The sequence below is a fragment of the Chelon labrosus genome, assembly GCF_963514085.1.
Source record: "Chelon labrosus genome assembly, chromosome: 8".
NCBI lineage: Eukaryota > Metazoa > Chordata > Actinopteri > Mugiliformes > Mugilidae > Chelon > Chelon labrosus.
In genome coordinates, this window is record NC_140358.1 from 13,596,374 (window position 1) to 13,618,420 (window position 22,047).

The 22,047-nt window shown below is 40.0% G+C and overlaps 2 protein-coding genes across 2 annotated transcripts; one reads left to right on the forward strand and one right to left on the reverse strand.

Moving 5' to 3' along the window:
* Window positions 1-15,344: 15,344 nt before the first annotated feature.
* Window positions 15,345-17,020, forward strand: LOC311491478 (putative nuclease HARBI1). The gene is made up of 2 exons (XM_084549406.1): window positions 15,345-16,437; window positions 16,560-17,020. Exons 1-2 carry the CDS (start codon window positions 15,576-15,578, stop codon window positions 17,015-17,017), a joined length of 1,320 nt encoding a protein of 439 aa, XP_084405532.1. The 5' UTR covers window positions 15,345-15,575; the 3' UTR covers window positions 17,018-17,020.
* A 497-nt stretch (window positions 17,021-17,517) lies between these two features.
* Window positions 17,518-18,675, reverse strand: LOC311491479 (uncharacterized protein; the record flags this gene model as incomplete). The annotated part of the gene is made up of 2 exons (XM_084549407.1): window positions 17,518-17,916; window positions 18,358-18,675. The coding sequence occupies 2 exons, from the start codon at window positions 18,673-18,675 to the stop codon at window positions 17,518-17,520; spliced, it is 717 nt and encodes a 238-aa protein (XP_084405533.1).
* Between the last annotated feature and the right edge of the window lie 3,372 nt (window positions 18,676-22,047).

Here is a 22,047-nt window from a genome sequence, read left to right on the forward strand (position 1 = left end):
GGTGAACCAGTCTACTGACCGCAAAGCTATTAAAAGCATCATTAAAGAGTTTGAACAGAAGATTAATGCAGTTGTCCTCTGGCTCCAGGAGATTGGAAAAAGCTTAGATACAATCAGAAACAGTTGTGACTCAGTTAATACACTTGATGATGATAGCACATTCACTTCAGAAAACCTGAGTAGGGTTGGCTTGAGGGCAGGAAGGGGCCTAACTGGCATTGGTGAACTTGTCAGACTAGTTCAAGTGGGAAACATTGGCAGGATAGCTGCACAAGCATCCAGGGTAGTACGTGTGGCAGAGGTAGCAACAGGTGTGCTTTCTGGTTTATTTATAGCAGTGGATCTTTTCTTCATTGCTGTGGATGCTAAAGAGATCCACCACATTAGACAAGCACAGGCAGCAGGGGCGCAGTCAGTACCTAAATCGGGAATCTGTGCCCCCACCTCTGACCAAGCTACACCGTTGTCAAGCTCAGTGATGCAAGAATCTGACACTGCTGAAAATGAACCTGAGCCTGACACAGCAGGAGCACAGGACCAGTGTCCAATCAAATCTGAGATCATGAAATTTGTTCTATCAGTCAGGAAGGCAGCAGACCATTTGGAAAAAGTCTTGGATGAGCTCAAAACCATAACCTTGTCTATCCCTTCACTTGAGGAAGAAAGAGAGGATGGATGGCAAGACATGGAGTCAATGTAACCCAAAGGGTACATCAGTGAAATCAGGCCACTCTGATGCTTCATCCTGTGCTCTCATACAGTACAATAGTTCATATTACACCGTTGCTGCAAGGCTACATCAGGCTTGAGTTTTGACAAGTGTACCCTAGTGGGTCACAGCTAAGTTTGACGTTTGTTGGTCATAAAGGTCATGTTTGTTCGTAAGAGGACTTAAGCTTTGTAATCATCGCTGCAGCTTCTCTTGCTAGTTAGTTCATTTCTGCTGCAAGGCTGGGTTGAAATTCTACAAATGATTGTATTATTACCTTTTAGTAACTGTATAATGAGGATTTTGAGCTTTACACTTGTTTTGATTGTCAGTAGTAACTCTGTTCAAGATATCATTACTATTAGCATTACAGACATGTTAAATGGTTATTGTAAGGTTTAACTATACATTGCTTTTTTATTCTGTTTCTCATTGCTTATCTCAAAGCAGACATTTTTGTTGAGATTTATCAAATACTCTTTACTTTAATTTGGTATAAGCTGTCACAGTAATAATCAAAGAGACTGGTTTCCAATATCATGAGTCAATGTACATTTGCAGTGAAAATCATGATAATAAAAAAGTCAGCAAAATGGTTTGACTGTCACGTATTAACTTGTGATAAAAGGGAACACTTCATAACATAACATTCTACTATTATGGCATTACAAAGTATAAGTTACGATATGTACAAATAAAAACAAGGCAAGACAAGGCAGCTTAATTTTGATTGACTCTTAAAGCACATTTGTTTGTCACAGGAAGGGGTCATTGCAGATCAGCCCACACAGATGATTATTATCTGGATTGATAATATACTGTACGCATTTGGCAGTGGTTCCCAAACTTTCTCCAAAGGGGGTTTGGTACATAAGAAAATCTTCACGCCAGGGGGCGGAAACGACTCTCCACTGACCGGGATGACCGTCAACTCATTCGAATGTCACTCAGAAACCATAGGATGACATCAAGTGGCCTACAAAAATAATGGCAAATGGCAGCTGGGGTGAAGTGCACAGCAAGAACGGTTCGAAACAGGCTCCTAGGGGCAGGGCTCAAGTCGTGTAAAGCTAGAAAAAAGCCCTTCATCAATGAGAAGCAAAGAAGAGCCAGGCTGAGGTTTGCAAAAGACCATAAGGATTGGACCGTCGAGGACTGGAGTAAGGTCATCTTCTCTGATGAGTCCAATTTTCAGCTTTGCCCAACACCTGGTCATCTAATGGTTAGACGGAGACCTGGAGAGGCCTACAAGCCACAGTGTCTTGCACCTACTGTGAAATTTGGCGGAGGATCGGTGATGATCTGGGGGTGCTTCAGCAAGGCTGGAATTGGGCAGATTCGTCTTTGCGAAGGACGCATGAATCAAGCCACATACAAAGTTATCTTGAAAGAAAACTTGCTTCCTTCTGCTCTGACAATGTTCCCCAACTCTGAGGATTGGTTTTTCCAGCAGGACATTGCTCCATGCCACACAGCTAGGTCAATCAAGGTGTGGATGAAGGACCACCAGATCAAGACCCTGTCATGGCCAGCCCAATCTCCAGACCTGAACCCCATTGAAAACATCTGGAATGTGATCAAGAGGAAGATGGATGGTCACAAGCCATCAAACAAAGCTGAGCTACTTGAATTCTTGCGCCAGGAGTGGAATAAAGTCACCCAAGAACAATGTGAAAGACTGGTGGAGAGCATGCCAAGACGCATGACAGCTGTGATTAAAAATCAGGGTTATTCCACCAAATATTGGTTTTTCTGAACTCTTCCTAAGTTAAAACATTAGTATTGTGTTGTTTTAAAATGAATATGATCTTGTTTTCTTCGCATTATTTGAGGTCTGAAAACACTGCATCCTTTTTATTATTTTGACCATTTGTCATTTTTTGCAAATAAATGCTCTAAATGACAATATTTTTATTTGGAATTTGGGAGAAATGTTGTCAGTAGTTTATAGAATGAAACAAAAATGTTCATTTTACTCAAACACATAACTATAAGTAGTAAAATCAGACAAACTGATAATTTTGCAGTGGTCTCTTAATTTTTTCCAGAGCTGTATATTTCTTTCAGACTCCATTGTAGTTTATTTCACACATTGTAATTAATGCAAACCTCAACCTTTTTTGAACAAATAAAAGTAAACTTCACTGTGTAATTATGTTCAGTGTAATAGGTTTGCGTTTGTGTGGGAGCCCGTCAAAAACTTGTCCATCTCATTAATTGGCCATAGGTGTGAGTCTGAGTGTGAATGGTTGTCTGTCTCTCTGTGTTAGCCCTGCGATAGATTGGTGACCTGTCCTCACTCTTCTCCCCTCCTTCTGCCCTTTTCCTGAACAGTTTTTTTTTTTGGCTGTTTTTCCAAACCACTTCCCCCAGTGTCTGAGTTTTTCTCTGAGGCTCAGTTTCATTCCACCATTGTTTTACGTTACATAACATACTTGGTTGTTGCTTTACACTGTTTCTTCTACAACTGTACTGGTCTCAAAGGTCGCCAGTCATATAACAATCGTATCCGCTCTGAAAAAGGAGTCAACCTGTTTGTATAGGAAACTCATGACTTAATTGCTGTGCTTTAAGCAGGAAGTCAAATAGTCGCCGACAATAACGTCACGGATGCCTTGGAGAGGACAGGAAAAGAGCCCAGTCAGTCATTGCAGCATTTCATCAAGTGTCTGGAAATACTTCACTAAAGATGAAGCCCATTCTACCGTGACATGCAGAATATGTAAGTCAGTCCTGAAATACAACAAAAGTACTACTGCAATGCACACTCATCTGTATTGATAAGCTCATGTGTTTATGATGTTCGATTAGTTGACATTACAGCAGACAGTAGTTTGTATTCAAGCTTCAATTACCTTGCAAAAAAGCCTCCGTAGCTTCTTTTTACAATATGTATTCAGGTCAAGAATATAGATTTCATTGTTGTAATGCATTACTTTCTATTGTTTTTATGTGTGACATCATCTCATCGACTAGTCGGCAGATTATTCGACTTTAAAAAAATGAAGTTTTAACTCCTAGTAGGCGGGGAACTTTAGGCTAGCTTGCACACTATAAAGTATCCAGACCACACTTAAATCCTGAAGCTGTGTTTGTGTTCATTTTACTTTTAGTATCTACTGTAGGAATGTAATAACTGAACCTCTGTTCTCCTTAACAAGCCATCTACTCTGGTAAGTTCCATGAAACATGTATCATGAAACTGTTCTTGGTCAAAAGAGAACATTTCTTGTTGCATAATCTCATTCAGGTTAGTGGTGTTGATATACACCCAGTTCGAGTTAGAAGCTCACATTCATTTCCCTATTTGTAATAAGATCATGTTTAAAGCCTCAACACTGCACTTCCTCTGCTATTTGTCTGCTGAGTTTGAAGCTGATCAAACAATGTAATCCACAGACTATAATGTTTCTGTGTTGTTTTGACCATGTGTGCACCATTAGGAAATAACAACAAAGATGGGAAACAAACAGAGTACCCTGGCAAAGAATGGCTATGTAACAACAAAAGAAACTGAAAATTATGTTGTTGCCACAAAGGGAGACGGTACATTTTTCATAAACAAAGTTGATCTGAAGAAGGTAAGTGAAGAGTTCCTAATCTAACCTTGCATACAGTACAGTAAGCTTTTGTCATCATATGAACTGAGCTTTGCAGCCTTTGTATGAGTCTTCCTATTTTAAACCAAACTATTGTATTAAACTATTGTGTTTAATTCATCTATCTATCTATCTCTCTATCTATCAGAACTCTTGCTGTTTTTTGTTTCTACATGCATGTACACTCTTGAATATTTACTTCCCTACACTCATTATGTTTTGCACATGGCTAATATCCAGTTGGCTTGCTCAGTTCTGAAGACATTCAGGCCAAGTGATGGAGTGGTGGTAACATGTCTTCATGAAAACAAGTCCTGTTGCATTTATTTTAATTATATTACAATTACAATTTAACTGGCAATTCTGGTGAAACTAAATACAAATTCTGGAAAACTGGAAAATTATTAATATCAAATTTGAAAATCAACCAACTATTTGGGCCACTAGAGCACATCAGTGTGAAAACATCCAAGTGAATTGGCACGCAGATGACAGGGCAAACATGAATACTCTTATCTGTAGCAGCAAAGATGAGTTAGAGCCATGTGATAGACTTATTTTTACGTGTGGTGTTTTTCACAGATACCCCAAAATGAAGTTCTAACATTTACCTCAGAAATAGAAACCCTCAGGACAACAACACACCCTCACATTGTGAGCAACAAGAACTCTTTTAAAGGTAAGTTCTGAAAAATGTGTTTGATTTATTTATTTATTTTTTTTTGGATGGACTTCCAAATCAGTTACTATGCGTAATGTCTAAACACATACTGTAGTATACACATAATAAAGCATGTGGCAACTATATAGAGGTGGTTCTCTACTTGTGTGTTTTATCATAAAACAAAGTATCTAAAGCATTCACTATTAGAAGACAGCATTTTTAGGTCTTAGCAAAGTTAATGTAGTTGTTTTGTTTTCGTCACTTGACACTGACAAATATAAGACAAATGAGACCATATTTATGACATGAATATCATGCCATAATCCAAAAATTGCATAAGGAATGTTCTGAAAGGTTGAAATCTAATTTGTACTTTTCCCTTTGTCTCAAAGATGCACATGAAAACATTTACTATGTCGTGATGGACTACTGTCAGGGAGGGAGCCTGGATAAAAAGATCAGAGACATGGATCTACAGACATCTCTACAAGAGTCTGAGGTACAGTTAGATCATTTAAATCTGTGAACCACTGAATACTGCCCATTATTGTTCACACTGTACTGCAGTAATTCCAGTGGAACCATCTTCCGTTTTCTAGGTACTGAGCTGGTTCGTTGAGATCTGTTTGGCTTTGAAAGCCATTCATGAAAAAGGTTTGCTTCACAAAGATCTGAAGACAGAGGTAACACACAAGTTATATATTTTCACAGAATTGACTCACTAACAAATTCAAATCATCAGAAGATAAAACAAATAGTGATGATTTGATATTTATTTTGGATACAATGAATGGGCATTTTGCCTGTCTAACATTCATATCTACATAGATTTACATTTAAATTTACATTTGTATTTAGAAAAAAAAAAAAAGTTTTACCGATAATTTACGGTGTCACCTTTTTCTCTTTTTGTAGACTGTACTCCTCAATGAATTTGGAATAGTGTGCTTGGGAGGATTCGGAAAAATTCAAGAAAAGTACAGTGCAGTTTAATTTTTATTTAAAAGATATATGTGCAATTATGTACTGTATGGTATGTTTTGGGAACTCCTGGAGAAATCCCAACGCATTTATGTTTATTTTTTCAACTGTTGAACACAAGACAGTTTAAAAAGTAGTTTACAAAGCCCCTTACAGTCCCCTTAGCTGAACATCACTGAAATATGAATAAAAAATAAGGAGTCATAGAAATAGTGTGTGATATAGTACACATATTTCTTTTAAATCTTTTAAATTTTATACAATATACAAGTATAGTAATCATTTTTTGGTTTTATTTTGTATTCACCATTAAAAAAAAAAAAAAAAAGGTCTGCCCCTTCTGCAACGCCAATGGAAGTAAATTGTCTTGCACCAGAAGTCTTTACGGATGAGACCTATGACGCTAAAAGGTAAAGATTTATTCTTCCTTGAATAAAACGTGATCTTATTCAGGTTTACATAAGTCTGTTTGTTCTGCTCTCACTGTTCGACCTGAACACAGCTAAGCAGACAGATAAACTTGTGTATTGTCTTCTTTATTGAGACTTTTTCCTTTAAATACCAACAGAGTGACAAGACAATACTTTCTGTAAAACAACAAAGATGGATGTATGCAGATTCAGGCACACTTGAATCACCTCTTCTTCTATCCAGCATAACTGAGCTATACTTCCTGTTTCCTGTCTCACCTTCACTATTTCTATTGGCTACTGCAACACACATAAAATGAACACAAAACAATAGCACCTCCTGCTGGCGGGAGGCCAAAATCCAGCAGAACACTGTTCTTCTATTTTCCAGAAAAGCTGCAAAAAACTTGCAGACACATATTTTCATTATCACAACATAAATAAGCTTCATTATGAGGATTGTATTTTGTATACTAGTACAACTGCTAACTATATAACAATCACGTTTGCTTTATTCGTAGTGACATTTGGTCATTGGGATGCATACTCTTTGAGCTTTGTACTCAACAACCAGCGGTAAGTTGCACACAGAGCATTTGTTTACACAGATATGCATCTCTCTAATAAAGAGGTTAAAACTTTGTTAATGAAAGCATGAGCAGACATTAATGTAATTCTGATACGTGGGCAAGAATCAAGGAAAATGCCTGGAACATAAACTGCAGCTCAGTCATGGAATTGGAAATGGAAAAAAAAAAAAAAAGGTTTTGTGATCAAAAAAACTTGATTAGAAGTGTATACTTCAGAGATATATAGTTGCTCCAAGGAAATAAATATGTACGGATAAGTTTAGACTTTGAGAGACCACAAATTTCTCCAGTGTAAATTATGTCTAATTTTACCACTATAAAGACCATCAGAGCCAGTGGCAAAAAAAAGAATGGCTGCAATTACCAGTTCTGCTCCCTTTAATACCCTGCACTAGAAGTTACAAATCACAACACTAAAAAAGCAGATCCGTCATCACAATATGTAACACTTTGTCAGCTGTTCTTATTGTAACTCAGTCTGAAATACTCACTGGCTCATGGATTTCTTAGCTGCAAAATCTTCGTAAGAAGTTAAGCTCGGACAAGAAATATCAACTTTACGATGTAATGAAAAAAATAGATGGAATAATAATGTGTTTACTTTTTTTGTTTTATTGTAACAATAATTCTTCTTTAGTTCATGGCAGAAACTACAGTCAAGCTCAAGAATATGATAATTCGAGGTCCTTATCCATGTCTCCCAGAGACGTTCTCAGCAGAGCTTTGTGACCTCCTGACGGACATATTAAGCAGCGATCCTCAATTAAGACCAACAGTCAGTGAGATCTTGGCACGCCCGATTACTTTAAGCTGTCTCTTAACAAAGGTATGTAATTTCCTTAAATAAAATACTGAATTCACTTTCCCAGAACACGTTGTGCCCAAAGTCAAATTTTCCAGTCAGCTTTTCATTACCAGGAAAATCAAACGCATCCAAGTAGGCTATCTGAAATTCTTCCTAAACCTGATTCAAAGGCTGATTGAGAGGCAAAACACGGCGAATGTAATTTAACACCACAAACTAATTTATTTAACCTAAAAATGATAATGCTACTGTAATGTAAAACAGACAAATGATAACAATAATAATGCATATGGCAACTTAAACGCTTTAAGGTTAAGGAGACTACATCTAACAGCCAGTGTGCAACACATTTACTGTTCAACAAATGTGGAATCCGCTTCTCCAGAAAAGCTGCATGGTTGTTGAGTGGAATAATTTGAACAAAAGCAAACAAACAAACTTGCTTTTTTGAATGTGTGATTAATACTATAAATCACAGTGTTTGAGTTATAATTCCTTTCCAAATAAATCACAAAAAGCTGGAAATAATGCTAGGGAAGTTGGAAAGCTGTGACTTAACAAGTGGTATTAAGATATTGACTATAGACAACAGATATCAAAACATAAATAAATGTCGATGAAAGGACCTTCCATCAGCTCAAAAACACGCTGGTCATTAAATGCAATGTTCTATTGGGGAACTTTTGGATCTGGCATTCATGTGGATGTTACTTAGACATGTACCACCCACCTAGACCAGACCAGGTACCCCCACCCCATAGCAATGACACTCCTTGATGGCAGCAGCCATCCCCAGCAGGATGCAGCCTGACACAGACACACACACAAAAACTCAAAAGACATGAAAAACATCACAAGGTGTTGACCTGGCCTCCAAAGTCACTAGATCCCCAACTTATCAAGTATCTTAGTGATGATCCACAGAGGCCCAAAGGACTGTTTTGGAGGCACGAGGGACACCTACCCAATATTAGGCAGGTGGTCATAATGTTATCTGTTATCTGATCGGTGTATCTTTTTAATATATGGTGTAACTTGTGCCTCACTTGATCAGTTTCAGCTTAAAACAGTAACACTTGACTGAACAGTTGTGTTTGATGGCTGACTATACTTGCTTGCGTTTGATCAGAAATCTGATTTATAGCATCTATTCAAATACCCACTTCAACACGGTGAGAAGAACCATTGAGATTCTTAAAGTTTTCCAAAGGGCTTAACTTGTGTTTCAACTCATTATTGTCTCTAGGCCTATAGCGTTCAACTGATAACATCTTTGTTTCTTGACAGTGCAAAACAACAGTGGCGGACCTCCAGGACAAGCTGAAAAATCTGAGGGATCTGGCTGATGGTTTGGAGCGTGTACATAAGGGCACCACTGCTGGCAGTCTGGCAGGAGGAGTGATTGGAGCAGTGGGAGGGATCACATCCATAGTGGGCCTTATATTGGCCCCCTTCACTTTGGGAGTCTCTCTTATTGTCACTGGAGTAGGTGTGGGAGTCGGTGCATTTGGTGGGGTCACTGCTGCTGCCTCTAATGTCACTAATATGGTGAACCAGTCTACTGACCGCAAAGCTATTCAAAGCATCATTAAAGAGTTTGAACAGAAGATTAATGCAGTTGTCCTCTGGCTCCAGGAGATTGGAGAAGGCTTAGAAACAATCAGAAACAGTTGTGACTCAGTTAACACACTTGATGATGATAGCACACTCACAACAGAAAACCTGAGGAGGGTTGGCTTCAAGGTAGGAAGGGGCCTAGGTGGCATTGCTGAACTTGTCAGACTAGTTCAAGTGGCAAACATTGGCAGGATAGCTGCACAAGCAACCAGGGTAGTACGTGTGGCAGAGGTAGCAACAGGTGTGCTTTCTGGTTTATTTATAGCAGTGGATGTTTTCTTCATTGCTATGGATGCTAAAGAGATCCACCACATTAGAAAAGCACAGGCAGAGGAAGAATCTGACATGGCAGAGTCACAGGATCAGTCTCCAGTTGGATCTGAGGTCATGAAATTCGTTCGATCAGTCAGGAAGGCAGCAGAACATTTGGAAGAAGTCTTGAATGAGCTCAAAACCATAACCTTGTCTATCCCTTCACTTGGGTATGAATGGGAACTAGAGTGGGAGGACATGGAATTCAGATAACCCAGAGGGTACAGTCATTAAAATCAGCCACTCTGATGGACCATCACGTGCTGTCACACATTGCAGAGCATTAATTCATATAACATGGTTGCGGCAAAGTTGCATAACATTTGGGCGTCGTCAAGTGTGCACCAGTGGATTACAACTATCTGTGGTGTTGGTAGGTCAGAAGACCAAAGCTTTCCAATCATCAACTCTAACTAGTTAATTAATTTCAATTATGAGGTTGAGTTGAAATTCTAAGAAATCATGATCCTGTTAGGAACTGTATAATAATGATTTTAAATCTACACTTGATTGTCAGCAGTAACTGTGTTCAAGATATTATCACTACAGACATGGTAAATGTTTTTGTTAAGTTTAAACAGTGTATTGTAAAAATGTTGCAAATTCTTTATTTTTTTTTGGTTTCTTCTCATGATAGACATGTATTGTTAAGCCTTAATAATCAAAGAGACTGGTTTCCAATATCATTAATCAATGTACATTTCTCTAAAAATGAAAATAATAAAAAGTCATGCCATGCATTAACATGTGATGAAACTGAACAGTTCATAACATTTTACTAAAGAGCATTTCTGCTATTATAGCATTACAAAGTATATAATTAGTCATTATAATTTTTATATAACTCCTTATAAAAATACACTATTTATTCCGTGCTTTATATCTAAACAGAAGAACAGACAGAACAGAAAACATGAAACATGGACAATGCAGTGGTAAAAAGAACATTCGCATATTGCACGTTGTTGTTATTTTAAGGTAAATGATTCTGTCCCTTTTGTTGTTTTGTGACATAGTGCTATTAAGAGTTATGTGTTGTTACCCGAGTCAGACCGGTGGTCCAGAAATATGAAGGGCAGACACATATACTGAAAACGGTGACATTGAGCTGTGGGTTTACTAATGAAAACCAGAACTAAAACATGAAAACTGTTTTCACATATAAACATTACAGAAACAGTAACTTATTACATAAGAAAAGAGTTTGTAGAAAGGCAGCTAAGTTACATTTAGCCGTGATCAGAAAGAGGATATGTACACATCCATGTGCAAATTGGACGAACATGCCAAAGCTCTGTTTAGTTTCACTTTCAGTTTGTCAATAGAAATGACAGCAGCATTAGAGCAGAGCCTGCCACTTTCACTGCCTGTGTTTTACATACGAGTTTTGCATCTAGGTGTGTATATATTTACTAATACTTGGCCTTTGGACTTAAATAAAGTTTCAGTTTTAACATTCTAAACTGTGGAAATGCCACAACAGGGTTCAACAGCAGTTTACTAAAATAATGCGCATGCTCATAACACTAGGTATGCTATAAAACATATGATCTTTGGTGGTCTGAATATTTATGTATCATTAGGAAATAACAACAAAGATGTGAAAAGAACAGAGCATGCCGGTAAAGAATGGCTACATGAAGTCAAAAGAAGTTTTTAGCTCGAGTTCTTGAGCTAACCAGTGTGAACAGCAACTCAGTGCTGAGTAAATGAGATGGTGCATAGAGTTAAGGTTGAAAATGTGAAAGATGACAGTTCACTTCAGCCATACATCTTTGCGTTGTTTACCAGTGTAGTGAAGACAGTCTTATCAGGAAAGCAGGCTTTGATTGTATGTTTGTTGGTGTGGTGAATTTAAATTACCACACACACATGTATAATTTTAATTGACTTAGGCTACAGTATTTAGTTGTTTTGTGTCATGGATTTATCTGGTTAGGGTTAAGGTTAGGGTTCTAAAGGGTTCTAAAGGAGAAGCTAAATCCTGCAATGGAGTAACATGATTTGTATTAGAAAAATAAGTGAATGGCAGTATGCTAGTTTTACTAACAATAATTCTTCATTCCCAGCAGGAGATACTACTATCCACCTCATACCCAAAATAATCAAGGACCCCTTCCCTCCTCTCTCAGAGCATGTCTCAGCAGAGCCTAATGAACTTTTTGAGGACATATTAGATAAAGACACAGAATCAAGACCAACAGACAGTGAGATCTTGCCTCACCCTCTTATTATAAGTTATCTCTCAACAAGGGTATACACCTCTGTAAATACAATAATGAACTCACTCTGCCAGAATACTGGCCTGATTTCTTCCAGTCATCTTTTCATCCAGGGCCGCACAATTCTGCCTTGAAAGAGGAAGTGTAAAATGGTGAAAGCTTGCATGTCACAGCAACTTTTAAACTTCACCTCTTCCACTATTAATAGTTAATGACAATGACAAGTTGACATGTTAACAATATGTCATGTATGAAAACTATTAGGCTAATGTCTGCAGCACTACTGATATTAATTTAAATGTCTTTGTTGGTCTTTTCATCCTTTTTCCTCTGCGTTGTATCTGAACCAGCATAAATCCCAATGCTTTGTTGATACGTTGCAGTTTTGTTTATACAGTAGAAGGACAATGCAAATAAAGTTCAAAAGGAGGCGGGGTTAGAACATTTAAAAGACAGGCCTTTATTTGACTATTAAATACAGATGAACGTCTGTGGTTCTTCTTATCAAGCCGAGGGCTGGACTGCGGTAAGTTCAACCAAACATTTATGATGAAACAGTTCATTTGTTGGCCAAGCCACACAGACAAGAAGGAAGTTTCTCCATGAGAAAAGCTTGAGGGCCGATTATGCATCGAACAGTTTGTGTGCAGCTTAACAGGTAGGATTTACCTTTCGTGTTTTTATGTTTTTCATAGCTGGGTGACAACCATGTTGCCATAAGAAATGTTTTTGAAATGTTAATGCATGGTTTGATTTCTTTTGACTTTTTCAGCATTGATCCATAGTATATCACAAACGGCTGTTGTCTTTTCCATGTGGTACACTGTGCAGTAGTTTGAAGTAATGAATCTGAGCAGCTTTAACTCATGCTGGAGGAAAGCTCTGTTCACAAAATCTTCCTCATCGTTACAAATGATGCTGAATGGTAAAACTGTCCAAAAAAGGTGTTGCTATAAGGATGAAAATTATCCACCCTCAACAAAATTTTACAGTCTGTGCTTTTTCAGTATATTGTAATTCTCATGTGTACTGATGACAAGTCCTGGAAGTTGGTCCAGTTGAAGTTTTTTGGAGTAATCTTATTTGGGTTAGAGAGATTGATATACTCGTACAGTTCTAGGTTTAGGGTTAGGATTATTAGTGATGCAGTGCTACGAAATGCAAACTATTGACCCTCATAGCAAAGCTATGGGGGTCAATAGTTTGCAGTGCGAAGCACTGCAAACTATTATTCTTCACTACGTTTTTCTTCTTATTAGTGATGCAGTGCTACGCAATGCAAACTATTGACCCTCATAGCAAAGCTATGGGAGTCAATAGTTTGCAGTGCGAAGCACTGCAAACTATTGTTCTTCACTACGTTTTTTCTTCTTATTATTAAACTTTTTCCACACCCGATTTTTCGAAACTTTTCAACTCAAATACCGTTCGTCGCACACAGACACAAAATACATCAAAACGTGCGTCTCGATCGGACTCGGTGTGCTTCTATACAGTTCTTCCAAAACGCGATAAATTTCCCATTGAAATGAATGGAGAAGCCCGAAAAAAGCGGCAACATTCCAAAATTTACAGCTTGGCTTTGTCCAGCGATTACTCGGCCATGCTTTGTAGTAGAAACTTGCTTGGAAGTTTGTACGAGGCACGGGAAGTGTAGCTTTCTCTTCCTGAAAACGGCGTTTCGATACCTTTTACGGTTTGGTCAGGGTCGCAGTTTACGTTTGGTGAAATTTGGGGAAAAAAATTAAAAATCCCTCCCTCTGAGCCTCACTCTAACTTCAGAGTTTCGGTGATATTCTGAAAAAAAAAGGTTCAATCTCATGTGGTGGCCACAGTTTTTGAGGTACAGAGATAGAAAATACATAAAAACGTAGGGATTTTTGTTGGCTTTAAGATGGTGTTGGTTTGATTTGTGTGGGACGTACGGTTTGGACTGGAGGCTCCTCTGAGCGAGGAGTGCGGCGCCAGCTTTTCGAATTTTTCCCCATGTGTGTGTATGTGGAAATCGAGAGGGATTTCTCGACGATTTTCGTGTCGCATACTTTCTTTCCAAAACGACTACGGCCACAATTTTGGCAGTACGCGCGTGGCGACAACACTAAATTGTAGAAAACCCTTGGCTGACGCTCACGACGTGTTTGTTTTCTCGATAGCACTTGTAGTTTTTGAGATACAAGTATTTGTTCGGAGGGCAAATCCTAGTTTGCACTTTCCCTCTGACTCAGGCAGAGGTGAGAGGGAGACTTCAGCAGCAGTTGACCCTGGTAGCCATGACAACCGGACCCCAACCAGCTTACACACGCAGCAGAAGGGGACCAGAGGCGGGAAAAGAGCTCTCAGTGGAAAACAGTATCTGCCAAAACATTAAAACCCCCCAAACCATTACTGCAGTACTGTAGGGGGCCAGAACCTGACATTATGACCTTTTCCTTTATTTTAAACACAAATTATATCTGGCTGCTTTGCTGAAACTCCTGACACAACATCCCTGACCCGTTTCCTTCATCTTATTAGGTCAGTGAATAGCTCAACTGGTAACAGACGCTAACTACTAGCCGCCCAGTGATTTAGCCGACGACTAGCCTTCCAGCATAGCTCATGTATGTTAGCAAGCTAGCGGAGCTAACGGAGCTAGCTAGCCGCTAGCTAACCGCCGCAGACTCAACCGCGGAGTTAGCCTCGAGCTAACCGCGAGCTAGCCTCGAGCTAACCGCGAGCTAACCGGGATTTAACCGCTAGCTAACCGGGATTTAACCGCGGACCCGCGGGAGTTAAACACGAATTAGCCGCGGCAGTTAGCCGTGAGCTAACGCGGAGGCTAGTGGGGTTAGCCGCCGGCTAATTCGCCGCCTTGCTAGCGGGTGCTTATCACAGTAATAATGTTGAAGTTTTACAATTTAAAGGGAAGATATTTTTAAATTAAACTGTGTCAAACTGAAAAATATATTATTCCACCACATAAAGTAGGAAACATTTATGGCTTGCAACAACATTAATGACAGTATATATATAATTGGAGTAATTTAATATAATATGATGTTTTTAATGAAATAAATAATGAGCTGTTGAACACTCATAAGAGTTATATTAAGTATGTTATATAACATTATTTGACATGTCTATTTGTCTGCCTATAGTTTTCCTCCAGCTGATCCAGACAGACTGCAGTGACGTCCAACATGAGACAAGGAGCTGGACTCGCAGGACAATTTGAAGGTCTTCACTTCATCGCTGATTCCTTGTTACAGCCTGGATGTGTTAAGTTTAATATTGATGTTTTTCTAACTGTAAGACTGTGCCGTAAACTGTTAAACTATTGCTCAGGTAGGAGTAATGAGTTTTATTGTTAAAATTATTATGATTAACGATCAATTGTTACGATTTGCTCGTTCTTTGTCTGGGGATCCTAGTGAGATCCCTCCCACTCTCTTCCTTAAGCTTGATTTAGGGTTCTGCGCCGATTTGTCTGCGAAGCTTCGGCGAACATGATCGCCGTCACTTGGCATTTATGCTTGTGCGTCGGTTTCTTTGCAGTGCGTGGTAATTTACAGCCACAACGCTAGGGGGCGCTGAGTCGCGAAATCTCCTGAATTCGTGCGTGGAGTGTTTCATTTCCGGTTCCGGCTTTTTTCTATGGTTGCGGCAGAGTGAACAGCACAGTGAACAATGGCGACTGAGCGAGAGAGGACACTTTTGGAGCTGGAGCTGATCGATATTGAAGAACAAATGCTTCTCGTGGAAATGCTTAAAACTAAACGAAAGAGAAGACGTGTGAGGAGGTGGTCTGTACGCCCTTTGAACGAGTCAAGGCAAAGGACAGGAGAATTTGCCACACTTGTTCGACCACTGAAGGACCTGGACGATGAGATGCACTTCAGGTATTTCAGGATGTCTACAAGTCGATTTGATGATCTTGTTCGTCGTCTGCAACCTCTCATCCACCATCAGACGACACACAGTATGCCTGTTGATGTAGCACAAAGACTTTCAGTGACGCTTCGAGTTTTAGCTTCAGGTTCAAGCCAACAGGCTGTAGCCGCAAGCTACAAGCTAGCTTCCAGCACTGTGTCGTCCATTGTGTCGGAGGTGTGCAAAGCGTTGTGGACAGTTCTGCAGCCAGAATTTCTGCCCTGCCCTTCAACAAACCAGTGGGAAAACATAGCAGGTGATTTCTGGAGACTCTGGAACTTCCCGAACTGTGTTGGGTGTGTAGATGGAAAACATGTAAACATCAAGGCACCGCCACGGGCAGGCAGCGACTACTTCAATTACAAGGGTGCTCACTCCATTGTTTTGATGGCACTGTGCGATGCCAGGTACCGCTTCACAATGGTGGACGTGGGAGCCTATGGACGTGAAAGCGATGGTGGCGTTTTTAAGGAAAGCAGATTTGGGTCGATGCTGCTTGACCACAAGCTGAATCTGCCCCCACCAGCTGGCCTTCCTGGGACCACGGTCACGATTCCACACGTCGTTGTTGGCGACGCTGCCTTCCCTCTACACTGCAACCTGATGCGCCCCTTCCCAGGTATTGTGCAGATACAGTTGTAGTATTTAATTAAAAATTAAATAGTCGTATTTAATTTGTACTAGATATTTAGTTAAACCGTGATTGAAGAGTAACAATTTTTAATATTGTTTTCTATGTAGGAGTGAATCTGACAAGAGACAAGCAGATCTACAATTACCGCCACTCCAGGGCCAGGCGGGTCATTGAGAACTCCTTTGGCATCCTAGCAGCACGCTGGCGGATTCTTGGAAGACCAATTGAGTTTCGGCCTGACAAAGTTGTGGATGTGGTGAAGGCTTGTGTGGTGCTGCACAACTACCTTGCCTACACAGATGAGGTGGCCAGCCCACAGTGCCGCTACATACCACCCAGTTTTGCAGACACGGAAAGTGCTGGGTCTTTCAGGCCTGGTGAGTGGCGAAGAGAAGTGACCGGGGACAACCTTTTGGACCCTATCCCTCCATCTCAGATGAGCAGAGCCCGATCCACCAGAGCTGCCATGGCTGTTAGAAATGACCTCAAGTCTTTCTTTCAGTCAGCACATGGTTCTGTGCCATGGCAGAATGACATTGTTTCTCGTGGCACACTTGAACAGTGATGCGATGTAAACTTGTAATGCACAAGTGACTTATTTTGCCAATAAACTTCTCATTCATTACATATCTTGTTTCTGATTACTGCATGTACATCTTTCATGTCATGCCATGCCATTTCTTTATGAAGCTCATAATTCAAACCAAGTTAATTGAGGGATTTATGGAGTCCTGAATGGATATATCAATTAATTGCAAAGATATTGAAGATTTAAAATCATGCAGGTCACTTGTGACGCATGTTGTGCATTAAAGGGGTAAGAGAAATGAAAATTCAACTGTTTCCAGACAAACTGAGTTTTTATTATTCAAAAAATAAGGTGCAGTAACTGGTTAACAATCTTAAGCGCAGCAACAATGTTAAATAAATATTAACTGTAATATACAATTTAAACTAGAATAGACAAGTAAAAAAATGGAACTATTTACAACAAGTACAACAGCAAACCAGCAAATCGGCAAAATGTTAATGTGCAATGGAAGGGAGTCAGTTTAGTGTTCACCGCTATTCCCTGTTTTCATACAGTTTTGTATAAATGTCATACATGAGATCAGCCCTCTTGCTCTCTGGCACCCTACGTAGCATGTCTGCCACCGTCTGCGCAAACCGAGAGCACTCATCACTGTCCTGCACCAGCCTCTGTTGAAGTTCCAGCCGACGTTCATCAAGACGTGCCAAGTGCTTGTTTATCGTGTCTCCCTGGTCCATGCACCTTCTTCTTTTCAGTCTGGCAGAAGGAGAAGGTGAGGTGGGAGACAGAAAGCTGTCCGACATGGATGAAGTCTGAGGCTGGGGGGAGGCAAATTCTTCTGGAGTGGGTGTCTCTGGCGAAGGTGACTCTGATGACTCTGACAGAGACTGCAATGTTGAATCGGTCTCTGAATTGAGGAATGTGGTATTTTCCTGTGGTTAAGAAAAGGCAGACATTGTTAAGAAACTACACTGGTATAGGTTATACAGAGATTCTTATCTAATCATGTACACTGTATTTCTAACTAAAACGCCAAAAAAAACAAGTATTGGTGTCATATATAGCAATAACGAACCTATTATTTTGTTTGCACAACCTGCAAGCACTGGGTGGCACGAGTGTTTACAGTCACTGCTAACGTTAGCTAGAACAAAGGCTGCAGATAAAGCTAACCAACCGTGTAGTAGCAGCCCTTCACCAAAGCTAGTACAGCTTCCATCCAGTCATTTTACATCGTATTTTATTTTATTTTAAACAAAGGAACATGCAAACTGCAAGCACTGTGCCACGAGTGTTTACAATCGGTTAGCTTGCTAGCGAGCTAGCTAGCTCACCTGCACAAGGCTCATGAAAAAGCACGAAGAGATATTTACCTCAGATCCAAAATTAGACTCTGTCTCACGATGTTTTACGTGCGGTTCCAGCCAGGACATGAAAATGTAGAAGGCTGGGACCTTCTTGCCACCTGGGTCCCCGCTCCTGGAAGCCATCTTCTTGCGGTGGCGGACGAACTTGTCCCGCAAGTTCTTCCACCTCTTCATGCAGTCCGCAGAGTCCGAACCGAGGTTCTGCGCAATCTCCCTCCAAGAATTACTTGACATCTGGCTGTCCTTGTAGTTCGAAGAAGATGAGTTGTACAGATGCTCATACTTCCTCACTTCTTCGATCAGTCTTTCTTCAGCTTGGTCCATCTTGAACTCGAAGTGCAGCTCCAAGAATTTTAAAAATGGCGCCCTTGTATACAGAACGAACCGGAAAAGCTGAGAACCGGAAATGACGTAAAGCGGACCAATCACAGCCCTTGAGGTCTGCGTCGCATGTCCCTGCTGTCGGCGTCGTTTCGACGCGTAGTCAGGATTTTTTGGAGGTGCGCGTCAAGTGACGCAGACTCTCTGCGAAGGGGGTTCGCGGCGACGCAGACTCTCTGCGTACCGACGCAGACGATTTTTCGCACGAGCATAAATCAAGCTTTATTTGATGCTGGCTTTCAGGTGGAGCTGGGAGGGGTCTGCTGCCTGTACCTGCCCTGCAGTTTGTAGAAGGGCGTAAAGGACGACCCTTCTCAGTGTCTCTCTCTCTCAGCCAGGCCTACTGCATCCTCCTCATCCTGTTTGGTTTGTTGTACCCTGCATGACATCAAACTCACACCCATCCACAGGGTTTCCGCGGAGTCTTAAAAAGTCTTAAAAAGTCTTAAATCTGATAATGCCAATTTAAGGCCTTAAAAAGTCTTAAATATGAGCATATTTTGCATCGTAGGTCTTAAATTACATTTCATCAAGTCTTAAATCCTGACGTGCATTTACCGCTTCATTCGCATTTCGTCCAGTGCGTCGGTGGCATTCACAGTTAGTTCCGTGTGTTCTGTGTAGTTCTTTATTAACTATTAGCAGTGCGCCGAAATTAAACTACAAATGAGACCTGGAAGTGGAATCCGGTGTTCAGCCCGGTTTGTGATGTGTTGCTGCACCGAGGATGGTCCGGTCGTACGGCGCAGGCGAAGCGGGGAGATTTTATCGTCACGTAACGTTTGTTAGCGTTATGTATTTTTGCCTCCTTTTGGACTGGAGACTTCTTCTGTCACATGAACCTCGTTGTCAACTTGGGAAATAGAGAGAAGCTTATAGCCACGTTTGCTAGTAGTATGCTTGAACATGAAGTAACAGGCAGGAGACGAAGTGGAGGGATTTACGCACAATACATTTATTAAACAGAACCATATAAATCATATTACACGGCATATTACAAACTATAATAACAGATAATAAAACGTTCGTGGCGTGTACCCTTCACCTGCGTCCACATTACGGAGATTGAGAAAGTAAAAAACAAAGGAGACGGATTCAAGAGTGACACCTGCTGAACTAAGCGATGAAAACAAATGAGGCGCCATCGTGTGGCGTAAACTGGTACTGCTCCATGTAAAGCTCGGCTGTTAGAGCTTGAACGAAATGATTTCGTTGTTTGGCTTAACTATGTGCTGAACAGTCCTTATAAGGAAATCACCACTGGCTCTATTAATTTTTCCTCAGAGGTTTCCTGCCAATATGGCGGTGTCAACCCAAAAAAAGTCACGTGACACCCGGAGTTCTATAGTGGTCTACAGCGATGTGTTTCAAAGCTGTTTAATTCCATTGAAATATTACAAAACCATTACAAAACTATTCATGGCACATTAGATGTAGGAGGTTGAGACATGTCTCAGTGCATGTTAAATCATGTCAAGAGGATAGTTGATTATTAAGTATTATTTTAAAAGTTATTCTGTGTCTCTGATTTTCCTAATTTTTCGTACTTCGAGTAGGTCTTAAATTTAACCTATAATGGTCTTAAAAAGGTCTTAAAAAGTCTTAAATTTCACTTGCTCAAACCTGCAGAAACCCTGCATCCAGTCAGAAGGAACCAGGCCTTAAATGACTATTTGAGTTGTGCTTTTTGTTATAGCTGCTGCTCATGGTAGTAAAGACATGCTACTTAGTAAAGACATTCGCGACGTAAGTCGCGAATACTTTCATACCTGTCTTGACGTGACCATTACTTTTTGTAGTCAAACATGAAATTATTTGCAACGTAAGTCGCAAATATTTTCACCAGGATTATATTATGACTATATGAACAGGTGATCATTAAAGCATCATAGCATCTTGGTACAATTGCATTGTAGCATCTTAGCATCGTAGCAACATAGTATCTTAGCTTTGTAGCATCTTAGTATCATAGCATCTTAGTATCTTAGCATCATAGCATTGTAGTAGCATCTTGGCATAGTAGCATCATCATAGCATCGTAGCATCGTACTGTCGCAGCAATATAGCATGGTATCGCAGACTGCTGCGGCCACTGCATCACTCTCGCGATTTCCCGCAGGGGAATTGTCTAGTTTATCTAGTTATCTTATTTTTAATTTTTATTTTGAATGATCAGGTTTGGCACATACACATACTTTGGCAGAAGCAACCAGGGAGGTTATTTATGCAAACCAAATGCAAATAGTTGGCACATGAGGAACATGAAATGACTGAGATAACACTCAAGTACGATAAAGGGAAGGTGGTGGTACTTCTCCATCACATGACTAGGTGGAAATTTGGGGGTGTAAACTTGAGGATCACCTTTGTTTCATTTTAAATTTCTCATTATAAAGCACAGCCCCCGATGGTTGTTAGAGTGGAGTCTGATACATTTACTGCCCCTGGGTCACACTTAGGCTTTGCATGTAGGTATGTAAAGATTTCACGTGTTGTTTTTGTTTGTTTTTTTAATTATCACAAATTAGGGCTGTGCTCTATTTGTGATTGTCTAGCTTTTCCCAAACAGACCAAAAAAAATATTTTCTACTAAAGTGTGAGTCAGAGGTTTGTTGCTTTTGGTGAATGAAGTATACTGAGTAAATGAAAGAATTATCTGCAGAGTAGAAATGAAGAGAAACAACAGCTTGGTCATTTGACTTTAAATGGGATGTCCATGTTAACATGTCAAATTTGGACAATGTCACAAATTCTCACTGAAATAATTTTCGCATAAACTACATAAGGTTTGCCTAAAAACAATGTTTCAGTGTTGGCTTGATTATGTTTGAGCTGTTAGGACCTAACAACAAAGAAATGAACAGAGTACCATGCCAGAGAATGGCTTTGCAATGAGTGTTATGTTCACAAAATCTACATTTACTTGTGAAAACCACAAGCAAAACGGGAAACAATTTCAGATAAGCGTGAAACATGTAAGCCGTAAGACCAGAGTTTGGAAAGGAAGCTTCTAAGCACAGACGTGAACAGTTACCATACTAAGTGCTTTTCAACTTTAACTGGGAGTGGCCAAATCAATCAGATTCAAGACAGTTGGAACATTCTAAAAAAAAAAAATCAAAGAACACACTGTGAGCTCAGCTGCATTGTCATTTATTTATTTATTTTATGATTGAGTTTTCCCCCCATTCTTTTTTGGCACAACATCAACAGTTGTGAGCAAGACTGTGCACACATTGGCCCTCAATCTCAATGATCAAATTTCAATGATTATTAATCAAATGTTGCTGAAGTATGGAAAAGCTTTTCAACACG